The sequence below is a fragment of the Gambusia affinis genome, linkage group LG10, assembly GCF_019740435.1.
Source record: "Gambusia affinis linkage group LG10, SWU_Gaff_1.0, whole genome shotgun sequence".
NCBI classification, from domain to species: Eukaryota; Metazoa; Chordata; class Actinopteri; order Cyprinodontiformes; family Poeciliidae; genus Gambusia; species Gambusia affinis.
Window position 1 is genome coordinate 14,146,635 of NC_057877.1, and position 18,327 is coordinate 14,164,961.

Sequence of the window (18,327 nt, forward strand, 5' to 3'; positions counted from 1 at the left end):
CCCTGGTCCTAAAGCCCTCCACGTTAAAGCAGAAACTGCTTATCGTCGCTAAATTCTTAAGTTAAGCATTAAAATAAAAAGAAAATCCTAAACACATATGAATATATTTGAACGCATTTATAATAATATTAATATCACATATTTTCTAGACATTAGAGCTCTGGAACCTATTACAGTGACTAAAAAAGAGCAGAAATAGACGTGTTATTAACATCACTTTATAATTTACGAAATTATCTTATTTGCTGCAGTTTTTCAACGCAGCCAATATATTCAAAATAGAAAGGCAGACTGTGCAAATAGTTTATTAAATTGTTTTATTTGCTACAGAGCTACTAGTGGTTTGGATGGTGTCAGAGTATTCAAATTTAAAAGGTAGAGAGTGAGTTGAGTAGATAAAGTTTATTTCACTATGGATAGTATTGAAGATCTTTTAAGTGGCTCAGTCTTTTCTGATCATCAGAGGGTCAGTTTGAGTCAGTTGGTTGAAATTTGGACATAATTACATTTTTTTAGTAGGATACTAATCCCTAAAAACACATCAAAGGTGATTTTGCATGGGCCTAATTCAAAATGTATTAACTAAGCTTAAAAAGGAAAATTTTAATGAATCAATATATACAGTGTCTAAGCCTCCATGTATAATTTTGACTGAGTGGGTTAGAGTAAACCTCTTTAGTAGGTGGTGTTGTGATCACACCAACAAACCAAAATTAACAAGACATCCAGACTGAGTCCAAGTAAACATCTCACTGAAATTGGATATTTTCTCTGCATGGAGTCACTGTAAGTGAGGAAAAACAAACAAATAAAAGAAAAGAAAACAAAAAAATAAGCACACAAACTACAAAACTACACATTTTAATATTTATTCAGTTTCAATTAAATGTGTTACAATTTTTTTTTTTCTGGTTAAGCCTCCCGATAATGATCTTTCTTACAAGTTAGAAAATACAAAATAAAATACAATAAGTTCGAGATTTTAAAAAGACTTTAAGAGTAAGTCTACAAGCATGAGTGGTTCTGGGTTTGTCTGTACAAAAGGACAGTCAGATGGCCTTTGTAAAAAAAAAAAAGAAAAAGAAAAGAAACAAACTATTAACACTGGCATAACAGACTCCGGAAATAAACATGCAAATCTTGTATATACAATAAACTTCAACACGATGCTGCACTTGTGAAAAAGTGCTGTTTTTAATCACAGATAGTAGTTGGGTTAAACATAAACAGGACTCACGGTAAAAGTCATAACAGAAGCAATCCATAATGCTGTGGTATATTTGATCAACAAGTGATTTAAAAAGAAATAGAGGCAGTCTGTTTTTCAGCCAAATCTTCCCTTATGAGAATCCAGCTTTTACGTGTGACAAGTACCTCTACTGGGAGAAAACACCAAATTATAAAAAAAAAAAAAAAAAAAAAGCTCAGGCAGCTGTTAGTGCGGTTGTGATAAGGCATAAAGATGGAGTAAAATGTAAGGATTCATCGCCACAGCATGACCTGGTGAGCTAAATCCTCACAGAGATCCAACACAACATTGACTCAGAGAAAGATCTGCTGAAAATATTAAAGAAATCCACTCGGATGCAACGACTGATGGACATGAAGGATAGAAATCTCCTGAAAAACATCTGGGAACACCGAGAGAATGAGCACAAACCACGGCAACGCTTCAAAATCTGATTAAATGAGAGATTTATCAAAACAAAATTAAACCAAGTTTTCTTTTAGAGAGAATACTTTTAGACGTTCCCTTAGTTTCACTGAGAAAATCTAAAAGGCACCAACATAAACCCAGAAATGATGAAACGTTTCAAATTTAAATGTTAGCGTCCAAACTTTCTGGTTGTGTCAAAAATGAAAAGGAAAAAAAAAATCATCTATGCCACGTTTCTACCATTTATAAAACTAAGTAATCAGGTAAGAATAGATTACATTTGTATCAAAAATGATTCTTTTAATATTCAGCAACCCTAAATGTAGTGTCCCAAAAATTAAATGCCATTGTAAGGAAGTAAGTTTTAATCCCTAATCTTCAAACATATCAAACATAAAAGAAGAGAAATGAGTGAAAACATGAAAAATACCGTCTCCTGCAGAAAACTGATATAATGGGTTTGTTTGTTTTTCTTCTTTTCTTTACATGCAGTTTACATTTCACAGGATTTCAGGGAATACATGTAGAAAAGTTCACGTATAGGGGGGGAAAAAACTGATCAGATCTCCAGGGCAATACACGCTCAGTTTAAAATAGCTACTTAAAAGAGTCTTACAGACGCTACATTTTGTTACACAAAACCTCAAATTTTCACAGCCAAATGTGGTTTTTGCAGGATGATTGAAGAGCACAGAGAAAAGTCGGGGATTTCTGGGTACCATAGTACACGAATGTAAAATCCCTTAGAAAAGGAAAAAGTGGAGTAGTGTTGTTAGTGGCAGAAAACGGACCGTCTCAGGTTAGTTCTGAGTGCATGTTAAAATAAGTTAGATTCTGCAGGCTTAAAGGGGAGTTTGTAGCCTTCTTGGTTCATTTCCCTCCTCCGTGTCTCTTAACTCTTGCACCTTCTCCTTCAGTCAAACCCGTGCAGACCAGCAGAATGGAGAAGCGTTTTACTGCGGTGTGAGAACAGTGAGCAGGTCGAAAGGGGGCAGAGGGGCGCTGAATGTTTCTGGGAACAGTTTGAAGTCTCTGAGGGAGCTGCTGCATCAGATCTATGCCCGTCCCCCGTGTTGCTTTGGTGCTTTTCAGGCCGGGTCAGGCTGTGCGGTGGCGCCGGCCCGGCCGAGGAGAGCCGCCACCTCAGGAGAGCTCAGACTTGCTTAGAGCGATGGCGAGCTCCAGGTCCTCTTGCTCCTGCTGGGTGAGCCTTGCTAGCCGTTCCTTTTCCTCTCGCTCGCTCTCGCGCTTTGCCCACTCTATCATGTCTTCCTCGGTTGGATACTGCACCCATGAAACAGAGTAAGAACAAACACAGAGGACACATTGGGTGGAGAATCTTTCTCAAAGTGGACATGTTTGACTCGTCAACCCAAAATGTTCATTTTCACAAAGGTCACGCTTCTCTCTCACTGACAGACAACTATTACGACCATCACAAGCACAAAAACGACAGCTGCCAAAGAAATACACTTTTCATGGAAGGGAGCGGGGAAAAAAAAAAGAAAAAGAAACATCCACAAGTGACGTCCTCTTGGGCGTTTTGTCATCGTGGATTTCACGGAGACATGTGATCGGGATAAAAATCAACGGGCTGAAATGTGGGTAAAAAGCATACAAGCTGGGATTTCCACTGAGTCATATGATCAACGTCACACCCACTTTACAGATTCACAACGGGAGCTGGACAGGAGCTTTAGAAATAATCAGGTCACTGCCCCAGACTGGACTCGAGTCGCTCATCACAGACAGTGAAAGGAGCCACAGATTCATCACTTTTTTTTTTCTTTCTTTCTTTCCAGGCATGCAAAGAAAAATAACCAATCTGGTCACCAACACACAGCAGCCATGATCAGGATCACAACATAAAGAGAGCATGCATGATGAAGAGGGGTGGAAACATGAAATGGAGACAGGAGAGATCATGCAGACTCCACAAAGTCTTCACATCCGATTGATCAATAATATTTAAAGGGTGCTGGGTGCAGGCTAAATGAAATCCATGCCGTTAAGATTTTTTATTTCCTACCTGTACTGGAAATTTACTAAAATCTCAGTTAAAAGAAAATTTAAAAATCTTTAAAAGTAAATCCTTTTTCAAAGAGGTTACATAATCTCACAATCCAAATTACAGAAAAATACAACCTCTAATTTGAGCACATTCATTCCGTAATCCTAGACTTTCTGTTCCCCTGAAGTTTAAATATGAAATGACACTTTTACCTGGCCTTCAAAATAGAAAAGACAAGACAACATGACATTCTGGATGCATGTTAATACTTTATAGCTCAGGAAATGGAAACACCTGTGCCTAAAGTCAGAGCAATAGTTTTAAAGTGTAAAACAACTTAAGCTTTTAAAAATGAGAACCTAGATTGATTTTACTGTGAGTAACAACAGTGAGCAGGATGCTAAAATAAAGTATCACTTCCAAAAGATTGCAGATTTATTCTATGGCCATCAGACAGCAATTAGACACTAATCAGATGAAAAAAATCATCAACCGTCACAAACAAACACAGAGAGTTTACTAAAAATATATATTTTTTTAAATTGTGTGGTTTAGTTAAGAGATCAAGACAGGATATTTTAGCAAGAAACATTCCAGGTGGGTTTGGTCTGGAAAAAATAGCATAAATTTGAGAGGAAACCATGTAATGCTCAATGTGGTAGAGGTCTGTGATGCAATGCTTCCCTTAAAAAAAAAAACTCTTGTAGGCTACAGAGCCTCTTTAAAATACCAGCCAACTAAAATAAAGTGACGCTCTGCTAATCTACTGAAAATGGGACGACATTGGGTCTTTCAACTAATGTGAAATCAATACAACAGTGGAACACCAAATTAACAAAAATAAATCAACCATGTTGGCACCAAAACCTGAATCCTCTAGAAAACACGAGTTTATCCCAAGGGATATATTTAACAGGATTTGCAAGAAAACAATTATTTCAAAGCTGGGGCTGCACTCTCCCCTTCTTAATAAGTGTACTCAAATTAAAGGCTGTTTTTTTTTTTAAAGTCAATTCATTTTGAGTTTTTTTTTTCGTTTTTTTTTTTAACATTCTTTTTAACCTCCACACTCATAAAACATGTTGAAAATCTAATCATTCAACTTCAAATCCCCAACGAGCTTCTTATTTTGTCACCGTCATATATTCCTTCCTGGGTCATGCTTTGGAAAAACGATGTGAAGCGCAGGCATACGTATCTAAAAACAAATTAAAAACGCAAAGAAACTTTGGATGTTTCAAGTAGAGAGGCGATGGATGCACATAAAAGCCAGAGATGGTGGCTATGATTCAACACTTTATTCAACATTTCTTTATAACAAACACATAAACACACAAAGAATACAAGCAACCACACAATGCTGATCAGATGACAGCTGAGAGTGAAATAAAGTTGATGAATGGATGACAGGTGGATGGACAGAGAGGGGATGCATGAATTAATGAACAGCAGCATGAGAGAAGAGGAAAACAAATGATCTGGGGGGATGATTGAGGAAGCCAATCGGAGACAGTTAGTGTGTGCAGGTTAGGGTTCGACAGAGGCATGCAGGTGGGGCAATGTGATAATAGAGACATCAAAAATCACAAATGAAATACAGTCATCCATCCCAAAATCACAGCTTGACCACCCATTTTTATTCTGCGTTACAGGAACAGAGCTGCAGTTAGTAAAATGGCACAGTTAGAAAATTATTTACTTAGTTACAGCGAAAGCTCAACTCTTGGTTGGTCCAAATGAAGTCGTTTTACTTTTAAAATATGATTCGTTTGAAAAATGTAGCCCTTACAGCCTCCAGGTCAATGTTTCTACTCTGATTTTGATAGCAGGTCAATCAAAGCTCACAGGCTGAGGTGTGAGGGAGTGTTTCCCTCATGCTGAACTGGAGGCTTGTAGGTTATGACTACTTGAACCATTTCCATCACTGTCGACCTGATGCCGCATAAAATAGAGCAGGGGTGTCAAAGTCAAATGGACGGAGGGCCAAATAAAAAATTTAGCTACAAGCCGAGGGCCGGACTGATCGAATGTTCATTGAAATTTTTTTAAATGACGCATTTGGTCTAGTGCAGCGTACCGGCCCAAGCCTTCGTAAATTTCCTGCGGACGGGGGGGTGGGGGGGAAGGGGGCATCTCGCATTTTTTCAGACGGGGTGCCGGCTTGCTGCGGTCTGCGGGCCGGTTCTAATAATAAATCAAGATCATCCCAGGGGCCGTAGAAAATCTTCTCGCGGGCCGGATGTGGCCCGCGAGCCTTGACTCTGACATATGTGAAATAGAGTAACCTGCTTGATGAATACTATTAAAATTCAGTCGAGTCAATTTCAAGGATAAAAGTGGAATAAAATCTTGAAAAAGGCAGTTTAAACACAACATATGTTTTTATCTTGTTAATAACTTTTAACTTGCTCGCACATGAACAGGGCGTAAAGTCAATGTGCTGAGTTGGGATGGCAAACAAAAGTCACATTCAAGCAGGTTTTCATCTTTCCATTCACTGCCAAACACGAGTCAATATGTTTGTCAATAACAACTGGCACCACAACTTGTGTTTGTGACGACAGATAAATGCAATCTAACTGCAGATTAAATATATTAAACTATTTATAATCTTTATAACAAAATAAGGAGTGCAACCATGAGAGTTAAACAAAGTGGAATCCCAAAAATAAATCAGAAATAATATTTTTAACAATGCAAAGCAACAGCACTGTTATTAGGTAACTAAAATATAAAAACAGCAGCAGGCAGGATTCAAAATACACAAGATTTTGTCAGCTAGCTTTAATAAATGTTGGCAAACATAAATATATGTCTATAATTAAGAATACAGGCAACCTTGTGCATGGATACATAAAATGTTTATTTGTCTTCTCTGGGGATCTGTTGGCAGTGAATGGACTGATTCATGAAGGCTTCTTGGAGAACCAGATGTAATTAATGAGCAGAAAAATAAAGAGGAGAGGTTGTGGCTATTGACATTCAGGAGGAGGTGAGGGAGATGGGGAGAGGGAGGTGCTCACTTTGTCAAAGCTGGCAAATCGATCAGCTTCCCGCACGTTGTGGCGAGGAGGGGAGGAAGGGGCGAAGGGGTCGGCTAAAGGGTCCTTGGCAGGCAGGGAGGAAGAGGAGGAGAAGTCTCCAGAGGTCTGAAGGAAGTGTCCTCGTCGCTGGAAGGAGTCGGAGGACTCTGTCCTAGAGACGGACGCTCTCTTACCTGACGAAGCAGAGGCAACGCGGAGAGTTAATCCATCCACACCAGAGGTGGAGCCAATTATGAGTAAAATCTGGATGATTTTCTGAACTGACCTGGAGGTGGGGGAGGCGGTCTAGTTGGCGTACCCGTTTTAGGCGGCAGGGCAGGGGGCACGTCAGAGTTGGCAGGCTGGCTGTCCTCCTGGAACAGGTTCTTGTTGTTGATGCCAAACTGGTCAGGACCGTTCGACTGGAACAGATGGTTCACATAAATACATCCCTATGCTTACAAAGACGCAAACATCAAGCTTTTTCATTATGCTAGTAATTTTGTGGTAAATCCAGATGTGCAGCGGATTGTAAAAATATTCATACCGCTTAATTTTTTTCCATATTTGTGTTGGCAGACCAACACAAATTAGCACATAAGTGTGAAGTGGGGATGGAAAATAATTCATGGACATGTTGCACATCAGATTTCCATCTTATAATCTGCAGGATTTACCTAAACTCTAAAACTCACCTTTGTCAGAGTACTGAAATCTGCAAATCCTCCTCCAAACGACTCGTTGCCAAACACAGCAGCGAACGGATCTGAAACGTGAACAAACATGGCTTTCACCGTTTCCAAAAAACACTTGTTTAAATGTAGTAACTGGAATGTTTTTTGTTGCCAGACGGTGGCGCCATTTCATAAGCCATACCTGGATCTGAGGTGGCGCTCACTGTAGTGCCTCCTGGAGCAAAGGGATCGTTGGATGGCGCCGAGTCCTTCTGAAACAGAAACACCGAAACTTCATAACGTCCATGATAGAAAGAAAAAAAAATCTCTTGTCCCAGACTAGAAAGTTATTCGAAAAGAAAAGAAACATGGCCAAGATAAAATTTCCTCCCATGCCTTCTGTTGCTTTCTATTGTCACTATAAACGCCTTTTTCACTACTCATTTATGGAATACCCATCCTGACAAAAACAAGAAATGTTTGGTCTCTATATCCAATTTTAAATAATGATGAATCAGCGACATGAATATGCGGTAATTTCTAAAAGAAATAAAAGTTTTATTGGATTGTTGGTACGCTTGTCAATGAGAAACAAAGCAGTTCTAACCATAAGTGTTATAATTCATGCATTGATTTTAGAAGGCATTCGTTATTGAACGAATATTTGTAAATATTAGCATCAATTAAATATGAACAAATGTGAACTCTGATAACAGAACCTGTGTAGAAAACTGCACTCAACCTCCAGGCTAACAGCATTTTAAAGGATGATTGAGCAAATTTAAAGAGCAAAGCAAACATGCAGGTGCTTTTTATAAAGGATTTTTTTTCTGTATGTTCTTGCTTTTAGCTACAAACATTTCTGTGTATATAACTTTAAACTTGCCTTACAAACACTTGTAAATCGGAATGAGCCTTTCTCTTTTAACGTTTTGAGGTGCAAGCCTAAAAAAGTCAGACCTAAATACCCCAAGCTCAATTATCAATATGAAATTAAACACTTTAGAGACTTTTTTTAAGCTTATGAAGTTTTGGATCCGAATGGGTTAGAAAATCCAGCCCATAGTTAGACTGAACCATCAGATTATTGGCCTGGGCAGCCAGTGGGTTGGGCCGTACGCACCACTGCCAGATCGGAGCACGTGGAAGAAGAGCTGAATGGATCTGACCCTCCGTCTTGTGAACTAAACGGATCCGGCTCCCCGGCGTTGTTCAATTTGCTTCCAAATGGGTCTGAATCCAAGTTGTCTCCTGTGGAGCTGAAGGGGTCACTGGATGCTGGATTGGTGGTCTTGGAGGCAAATGGGTCTGGGGTTGGTGTTGCTGAAGATGGTGGTGGTGCTGCAGGTTCATCCTTAGCCTTGGCTGCAAAGAGGTCCGGTTCTGGTATTCCAGGAGTAGTGCCAAATGGGTCACCTGAGGCTGAAAATGGGTCCTTTGAGGGAAAAGTGTTGTTGGAGGGCTGGGTGAAGAAAGAGTCTGCAGCAAAAGGGTCGGAGCCTTTAAATGGATCTCCTCCAAAAGGATCTAAAGAGGGAAAAAAAAGTACAGATTCACTTGATTAAGATTTCTTACTTTAAAGTGTTTAGATGAACAGATTTTCTACTTAAAAGTGACCTTTTATGCTTCCTTCAACAGCTTAGAATAGGTGCCAAGGCTTTTCAAAACATGTCCATTGCATATTCGGCACAAAATCATTCTAAGACGATGAGATCTCGTCTGCTCAGTTCTGCTATTTTAAGTTTCTTTCAGAAGAAGCTGTTTTAGGGCCTTTTGGTACACTTTAAATCCAAATAAGCAGCTTCTGACCGGGCCCCACAACTCAACTCTTACATGAAAATGGCTGCAAAAAGATGCACAATTATGTACAGCCATACATCTTTGAAAAGCAAAAGTAGAGGCCCCTGCACAACCAACAAGAACGCAGCAAGTGGTTTCTGGATGGTAAGTCAGAGACAAAACACTTGTCTTTTCCGGCAGCCATTGTACAGCGCATACAGCCATAAAACCATCGGACCAAAAGTGCTGGAGCCTTGCTTGCAGCAGAGCCTTGGCTGCGGTTGCTGGGCAACGGGCTTAATTTTGCTGGGTTCCTAGGTCAGGAGCGGTGCCTACTGATTAGTGACGTTACATTCTGGAGGCTTTTGAAATGGGTCGTTTTCCAGACACCAAAAAACATTAACCGTTTTCCCAAAACTGGTTGGGTGTTGTTTCTCTTTTTTTAAGAACTCGGGCCGTTTTCAGAAGCAGCACAAGTCCAAATGGAAGTACAAAAACATGCAAAATGGGAATATTGCATAATAGGTCTCCTTTAAGCGATGATGTTGAAACGGAGAACCACCTGCAACATCTGCTTTTCCAAACGGATCTTCTTTGAATGGATCATCTAGAAAAGACAGGGAAAAAAAAAAAAAACAGTAACCCAGCATGAGCCACTTTATGTAAGCAATTAAACTGCCTAAAATATATAATGTTCTTAGACATGAAGTTTGACTGTTGTAAGGCTTACGGTCGGTGAAAGGGTCTGAATGGAAGAAGTCCATCTCTGGCAGGGAAGGGGGGCTCGCCTGTGGTGGCAGGGAGCGAGCGCCGGCCTGCGGAGGCAACGGGGAGGGCGTCGATTCTGTAGACTCTGTTTGCTCCTGTTGGCTCTCTGGCTCTGGAGAGTCGACCTGTTGGGAGGCCACATGGCTCTGAGGAGAAGCTGGTAGGCATCACAAAATACCATATGCATTTACAGTAAACATTACTAAACCCCTTAAATGGATATCCTCCTGCAGCCTTTCTACACCTGCTCAATCATTTACATCTTTTTGTGGATCTGTGATTATCAGATGTGATTTTTTTGGGGGGATTTTTTTTTTTTAGTCTCATTTTACTCCAAATTCTTCTTTGCTGCATAAATTAATTCTAGTCACACTTAAATGAAAACATATCTGACAAATGAAAACATATCTAGCCACAGATCACCTCGCATGATCTGTGGCTACTTTACACAGCTTTACATGGGATAATCTGACAAAGATGAAGATCAAGAAAAAAATCTGACGTTTGGGTAAATGTGACATAATGTAGAGACGATATTTATGGGAAACTGAACAGTTGAGCAAAAACAAGGATAGAGAAATGTTTCTTACTGACAGAACTACGGGTATCTAATGGTACTCTAATAGCAGTTCACACCAAACTAATGCAAGCACTGCTGGTGAGAACATGATGGTGGTTAAAAATGCTTTTTCTAAATCAGCAGTGAACAGAATCCTGTTGCATTTTTAGGGATAAATCAGCAGCAGAGAGTAAGGGAGGCATGACAAATAAAACAATTGTCTACCACTGTACTTATTGCAATCTATTTGTGTATTTATTCCACATTTTTGATGTAGCAGAGCATTTTTCCTACCAGTTTGCCTTATAAACTTAGCAAATCTGCCACCATGTTTCTAAAACGTTCCACCTTCTGTTCAAACTGAGTCACACCAGGAGAGAAACAGCATACACATTTCAAACCTATTAAATTCTGTACTTAAAGCAGAAAATTAATCTGAAAGAGAGTCAGCTCTTATGACTCAAATTTCTTAAAGACAGACGACTTTTTCAGCTCCCAACTGGCTTCTTAGCTTTTTTCACTGCATAAATAATTAATTACAAAGAGTGATGTCAAATTTTGTGTGGGCTGCAATTGCTCTTGACAAAGAGTTGACTAAGAGTTTCAGTATTTAATATTTCATGCTTCCTTTTATGCTATATGAAGGTCCAGTTAAAATTAAAACAATTTGTTTAGTTGTTATAAGAGAGAAAGGTGCCCGTCAGTTTTCGATTTTAAAAAATTTGATTATTTGGCTTCTAAAAGCAACATTTAATTCAAACTGGATAAACTTTTTTTTTTCTTTTTTTTTTATAATTTCGACAAATCCTTTTTCTGTGAACAGCTCCCTCAGTAGCAAGGTTTTATTTAATTCCTCTCTCTCTCTGAGGTAGTTGGTTTCTGCTTAGGAGGAGTGAAAAGAGAAACCTGGGATTTATGTTTCAATACATTTGCTTTGGCAATGTATCAAACTTTGAACTAAAAATCAAATTTTGTACCTTCAGTGTTTGTACCTCTTTTAGTGACTCAACATCGGAGACGTCAGATGAGACATCAGGTGCCACAATATTGTTTTCCTGCTGCATTTAAACAAAGATATAGTTTATGAGCAGAGCAACGTTAAGACTCGACAGATTATATTTATGTTCAACTCTATGATCCTTGTAAATATGTTCACCCCATCTGAAACACAATCATGTAATAAACTCCTGTGACTATATTACCCCAACTGGATTATCTCGAGCCGTAGAGATGGACGACAGACTGCTGTACATATCCGTGGTGGCCAGACAGGAGAAGAGGTCATCCAGGGCATCAGGTTTACTCTTCTCCTCCTCTGCAGCCTTTGCACTCTGTTCCTCTTTCTGTCCTTCTTTCTCATTGACTCCTTCCCTCTCCTTTTTGTCTGAATGTTCTTTCTGCTGATTACCGACAGCAGCTGGCTCATCCTCCTTCAGCTCCTTGGGCAGGTCGTCACTGAAGAGGTCAAGCTCTGCCATGGAGCCAGCCGATCCATTGACCATGACCGGAGAGCTGTCCTCTAGCGCTCTCTTCCAGCTGAGCTGTGCCGTTACTGACCTCTCTTCCAGGCGAAGGTCTTGTACTTTCTGCTGAACCTACAGAGTAAGCAGAGAAAAACAATTACATGGTGATCCTATGTATCCTATGTTCAGGGAAAGCACATTGATGAGAAAACCAAAACCAAGATGTCGCCAGATAAGTAAATGTCATGTAGCTATGAGTTGCATCTAGGTCTGCAACAAATTATTTTTTTAGTAAGTATTCTCTTGATGATGAATCACATTTTAAAAAAATCCCATTCTGCAGATTTTTTTATTTAACCACTTAAGCCTTTTTTTTTACTGAGTTGACCTGAGAAACTTGAGTGAAGGAGTCCCGCACAGATTCCTGCAGGGGGGTGAGTTGCTCCTGCGCAGCTTGGACTTTCTCCTGCAGCTTTCGGCTCTCTTCCTGCAGGGCCAGAAGCTCCTCTCGTGCCTGAACCAGCTCCTCCTCGTACTGACAGATCTTCTGTTCCTGCTCCTCATGCTCAGACTGCAGCGACGAGATCTGGAAAGATGCAAGTGTATGTGAAGCTGCACAGGACATGAGATATTTCTGATTTCAAAGAAGAACGTTTCCGTTAAAATGCATCAGGAACACCAAACTTATAGTTGTGATGATCTACAAACAACTGTGAAACGTACAAGTTGAGTCTCTTTGCTGGTCTGCTGTCGAATGAGGCTGAGCTGCTCCTCCAAGGTGTTCTTCTGCTGGTCAAGCTCATCTAAAGCCTCTTGGACTTTCTGACGCTGAGACTGCAGCCGCTGCAGCTCCTCGGTTTCCTTCGCCACTTCGTCTTGAAGGTCCTGACACCCGAGCAGAGATCAAAAAATTAACTGGTGCAGCTTTTCCGTAAGAAATATTACTGATGGAATTGGGATAGTGTGCGACCGACCAACACAAAGTAATGTTTTTTAAGCTATTACAAACAAAAATTGTAAAAATAAAAGTGTTTTTTTTATTGAGACCTGTTTACATTATAGCAGAGCCATAAGGGAATATTTTAGATCAGATTTAGATTTATGTCTCATGGACCAAAATAATCCCTTTCCAAAAAATATATATGTATAGTTTTTTGAAAAATCACAGAAAAAAGAAGAGACCTTTTTACCTGCTTAATTAACTAAACATGCAACATTTTAATAATAAAAAAAGTAATCAGATTTTACATGTTAATCAATGTTGAGCAAAACCTTCTGTAGGCAAAGAATACCATCTAAAAACCCTTCGTAAATTTGGCCAAATTTAATCAAATCAAAATAAAACACATTTTGAGTGCAGCAAAGTCAGCTTCTGAATAAAAGAGTGGAAAAATGTGGACCTTACTTACTGATAAAGAAAATGCTGTGTGTTGTACCCAACATTTTACTCTGTACTAATTTTCCATAAAAAAAAAAAAAAAGAGACTCCAACTGCATTCTTGAATTGCAGTCAGAGACCACAAAAAAATAGGACAGAAATTAAGTCCTGTAGTCTCAAATGTTCTTACACACCGTTTAGACCAAAGAAAGTTCATGTGTTAGAATGGCCTAGTCAAAGTTCAGACCCACATATAATTTAGACTGTGATAATACGATATACTGAAAGTAGTTTTTGTTGTGTAAAGGTTCACAGGGTATGATTAGCTTTCCATGTTGATATAATTAGATTATGAGAAGCTACAATTATAAGCCTCTGGTTCTGTATTAAACTGTTATTACAGTAAAAACAGCAAAAATGCAGCTAAATAAGTCAAACAGCTTCAGCGCGAGACTCCCTAAAGATCCACCCTCGCTGCTTCTAGACTGAATTTTTAAAAGTAGAGCAGCCTAGCCCTTTAAGTAGAGAGCTCCCAAAATAGAGACTATCTCTGGGGCTCAGGGGGCTGGACACACCTTCAGGAGGACTATAACCTGATTCACTCAGAACAACATTAAAGAAATTTCAGAGGAAGCATCTCAGACTGCAGAGATCATTTACTAATTTCAATTTAATTTTAAAAAAAGTACTTGGATTGCCCTAAAAAGGGGGAAAAATTATGCTTTTAACACCAGCTAAACATCAGTAAATGCCAGCACTAAATGTTTTTATTTGCTTAAAAATTATTCTTTTACTCAAAACACAGGAAACCAGCAAATGTCCAACCTTACCTGTACTTCATCTGTTTGCTGTCGGATAGCCTCCTCCTTCTCTTTGATTTCCTCTTCCACAGAGATCTTCTCTCTGGGCGTCCAGCAGAGGAGACAGAAGTGGTTAGCCACGGAGGACAGACAGGTTAAACTCTGCAGCCCCACCCCACCCAGCCACAGCCAGGTGTCTGCTGAGGGTGCTGCGCCCCGCTTCTCAAACACCGCCACCTCGGTTCCCTGAACTACCATGATCCCGTCCCCGAATCACAACTTCACAGAACAAAGAGCTGCACAAAAAATCCAGAGCAAAAGCAGCTTTGTGGAGATGCGTCAGATCGAATACGCGAGATTTCCAGGAGGCACGGTGCTGTAAAAGCAGTGAGAGAAAATGTTTTAGAAAGTGAGCATGTGCTTGGACAGTGAAATGTGTGGGAAGTGAGGAGCGAGAAGCAGATGGCTGCATGAGGATGGAGGAAGGCAGAGAGAGAGGAGAGATGAGTCATGAGGAGCTGAGATACAGCATCTATCATCTGTGCTTCCCAGGCTGCTCATCCATTCTATATTGCTATTTCTACCAGGAGTGAGAAATCAGAGATGGGTGGTGTGTTGTCAGAAAGTTCAGGTCCTTTCGTACAAAATTGATTTGTTTTTTTCTGATACTTACAGACCAATATATGTATTTTTAAAGCAGAACGCTTGAAAAGAATCAGCACAATAATGATAAACACTAAAAAGAAACTACAAATTAACTACTTTGAATCTCACTGCATAAAATACATCCATCTGTCAAACCAATAGGACCACCTGTCTCACTCTGAGTAGGCATGTTGTCTGCCACAAGATCTGAAAAATTAGGACAGATACCTAAAGTTATATCTAGAGCAGTGGTATCCAAAGTCAGTCTTCAGTGGCCGGTGTCTGTTATGTTTTCCTGGTTTACACAGCTGAATAAAATGATGGGAAGGTAGTTGAAGCATTTTAATCAGCATCTAGAAATGTCAGGACGCCAACAAAAAAGTTGAAACATAACCTTCCCTTTCCCTCTCTTTTTCTCAAGTTGTATCCCTCCTTACCTGAGAAATCCCTGCCTCACTGTCCTGCTGCTGGCCTCTGGTCTAATGTCTTCTGACTCTTTGCACTTTTTACTGTGACAACAAAGATTTCTTTTAAATATGTGGAAAGCAACAGTGAGTACAACTTCTGTCCATAAATTAAAGAGGACTGAGATTGTAAAAAAACAATAAACAAAAACAAGCTTAACATGATATAAGCTTGTCATGTTAAGCTTATATCAGCCTGGATATCTAGTAACAATTTAGTCAACTACATCTGCATGCGGCAGATTTACTTAACTTATTTGTTCATTTGGAAGGAAACTATGAATTTTTTTTTGCCCTTTGGCTTTATCTAGTAAAAAAACATAACAGGTTAGAGTTTGGAAAACCAAAAGATTTTTTAAGTATATGTAGAAATGAAAATATCAGTATTTACACCAGTGTATTTATTTAACCTTGTTTTTAAAACTTTTGTTCTTCAGCAAACGGGTGGAAAAAAAAGTCTGGAGGAAAAAATAAAAACACAACTCTTTAATTATTTTTCCCCCCATACTAATCCAGTCCTGGAAAATGAGTAAAGCAGACAAAAGTTTTAAAAACTTTAAGACAGTGTATGGCTTGAAAACTGCACTTATTTGTAAAGTGACTAGAGATTACATTTGTTGTGAACTGGGGCTACATAAATAAACTGCTAGATGATGTGTAATAACAGGAAGGAAATTAAGATTTACTATGTTCTATGAAGACAACCCACAGATTCCAGTTTTACTTGTAGGCACCTTATTTAAAAATAAATCACTCCGAAGCCACTCGTCTTTGCCGTCTGTCTTCAATGCAAGCTAAAAACACATCAACTATTTTCACATTTTGTCTCTCGCCACACATCAAAACACAAACTATGTGCTAATATTTCAGCTGTACACCTCGTCCATTCTTACCTGCTTTCATTTTGACGGCCATCTTCATTTTGAGGAGCGGGTTGCAGCCAAAATCTGAAGCAGCTGCAAGATCGCAACATCTCTCCAGGTCCCTAGTTTTGATCTGATGATCTAAATCGGATCTCTGACTTGGTTTCAGCTTTCACATATGAATACCTTTAACAGCTGCCTCAAGTCTACTTTTAAGATTGTCTCTACATAGAGAATGTAGGTGGACTTGAACAGTTTCTCACTTCTCACTCTCAACTTTCATGACTGGGGAACTTGAATTCTCTTTTCCATTTAAAACAAAACAACAGATGCAGCCAGCAACCGAAACAAAGTGTGTTCTAGAAACACAATTTATGCAAACACAAACAAAGCATCAACCGCTCCAGCTGCAACCGAAAAGTATTTTTTGCAATAAGAAACAGAATAAAAATATCCTTTTATCATCCCACTTTTGGGAAATTCATATGTACCAGCAGCAAATAACAGGTAAACAGAGAGAGAGAAAAAAACAACAAAACGCAATAAAAGACAGCATAACACTGTGCATTTATGAAAAATAACATATTCATATATAAAGAAATATACAACCGGGTAGGGCTTTAAAGAAAACTCCCATTTGAACGTGTGTATATTTGTGCATGGAAAGTATCAACCAACCATTTTACTAGAAGTGAAAAAAATAAAACAGCAAGAATGTTCTTCGAAATGAGGAACTATGCAAATCCAGGCACAGGAAGGTGAATTCCTTGATTTCTCTGCCGTTTCTCACTCTACATTTCCTCCCTTGCAATCAAAAAGCAGCTAGACTATTTAGTTCAAATGTTGAACTTTGCAGCTCCCAAAACCCCCCCACAAAATGTTTATTTATTTCCACTGATGAACAAAAAGTGTCCGGACCAGTTAAGGGATTTTATCATGCATTAAACTCTATATTCACTGCAAAATTTAGCTCACAAATTTAAACTTTAACTTGTACAAACCAGCTTAGCGGTTTGATGGAAACATCGCATCCTACTGGTGAACTGAGGATAAAACTAGTCAGGAGATTTATTGTTATTAGCATTCCACAGAGGGGCTTAAAACAACTCAATCCTTTACTGCAGTAACATGAGCTCCCATTTTTCAGAAAAAACTCTAGAAGTAGAGTTTAAATAGATTTATTTAGTAAGCAGAAACAATCCCACATTAAGAAATTATTTTCAAACATTTGTACTCTTGTAAACTGCTGCTACTACTTAGTAATCAATTTGAAATACATGTAATAGTAGCACTTTTTAAAATTTATTCTTTACTTTTTAAGTTGATAAGAGCATCTTTGAACTTCTGATCAATAATCCATGACTTATAAATATGTAAATATCAGGAAGATATCTTACCTTTGTAATTCAACAATCTCGTTGCTGAGGGTGTCGAGTTCCTTAATGGCAGAGAAGTCAGCTGCCAGGTTTGCATTGTTCTGAAAAACATAAACACCATCACAAAATGTGCATAGGTTTACCTACACACAGTAAGGAAGGACTTTTTAAAGAAAGAAAGAACAACCACTTTATTGATTGGAAGAAGATGGGACACAAAAAACATTTTAAAGTTAAGAGAAATCATTGCGGTGCAAAGATGGAAAGAACTATATGAATATTTGATGACAAAAACTATTGAAGTTACAAATAAACTTTGGTTCAGAGGACAATGATGTGAGAGCACTTAAGGTGGGAGGAAAATATCCTACAAAGCTCATATTTAATTTTGTCCATGGTTGTTGGATGTTTTCAGCCATTTTTCTTGCCTTTATGTGTTCAATGGCAATCTGCATCCAGATTGCTATTGAATTGTTATTTCAAATAGAAACATGTTTGGGCACAATACCTGGTAAAAAGAAGGGGCATCTATTCAGAAAAAAATATTACTGTCTTTCATAGTGGTATAAAAAGTTAATTTGACAAATAAATTTCTGTAAATCAATCAAAAACCCTCTGTATGTGTTTCTAGTAGTATTAACAGACTTGAGTGAACTTGTGGGCCTCACCTGCTTGCTGTTTTGTCTGTCAGACGGAGGAATCATTTCCAGGGAGAGAGTCTGTGGAGGCTCCAGGCCTTTTGTCAGCTTCAGATTGATCAGATAAAGCGCCAAGGCAAACTGTTCACGAGTCAGCTTTCCCATGTCTCCAATGTCACAAAGCTCCCTGGGAGCAAGAACACACACGTTACATAAGAGGCCAATGATT

At 39.0% G+C, this 18,327-nt stretch overlaps 1 protein-coding gene across 4 annotated transcripts in view; it reads right to left on the reverse strand.

Moving 5' to 3' along the window:
* Window positions 1-873: 873 nt before the first annotated feature.
* eps15 (epidermal growth factor receptor pathway substrate 15) overlaps window positions 874-18,327 on the reverse strand; it is a 28,004-nt gene continuing 10,550 nt past the window's right edge. Inside the window, exons 11-26 of one of the 4 annotated variants that reach the window (XM_044130035.1) lie at window positions 18,129-18,285; window positions 17,482-17,561; window positions 15,195-15,266; window positions 14,143-14,215; window positions 12,658-12,819; window positions 12,323-12,520; window positions 11,674-12,066; window positions 11,449-11,529; window positions 9,875-10,037; window positions 9,707-9,751; window positions 8,489-8,892; window positions 7,568-7,637; window positions 7,387-7,457; window positions 6,978-7,113; window positions 6,692-6,885; window positions 875-2,941 (exon numbers count right to left, since the gene is read on the reverse strand). In XM_044130035.1, coding sequence (XP_043985970.1) covers window positions 2,801-2,941; window positions 6,692-6,885; window positions 6,978-7,113; window positions 7,387-7,457; window positions 7,568-7,637; window positions 8,489-8,892; window positions 9,707-9,751; window positions 9,875-10,037; window positions 11,449-11,529; window positions 11,674-12,066; window positions 12,323-12,520; window positions 12,658-12,819; window positions 14,143-14,215; window positions 15,195-15,266; window positions 17,482-17,561; window positions 18,129-18,285 — 2,440 coding nt within the window. In that variant the 3' untranslated portion in view covers window positions 875-2,800. Of the gene's footprint in view, window positions 2,942-6,691; window positions 6,886-6,977; window positions 7,114-7,386; window positions 7,458-7,567; window positions 7,638-8,488; window positions 8,893-9,706; window positions 9,752-9,874; window positions 10,038-11,448; window positions 11,530-11,673; window positions 12,067-12,322; window positions 12,521-12,657; window positions 12,820-14,142; window positions 14,216-15,194; window positions 15,267-17,481; window positions 17,562-18,128; window positions 18,286-18,327 lie in introns of all 4 variants that reach the window. The other 3 variants (XM_044130037.1, XM_044130036.1, XM_044130038.1) reach the window with 3 other exon arrangements.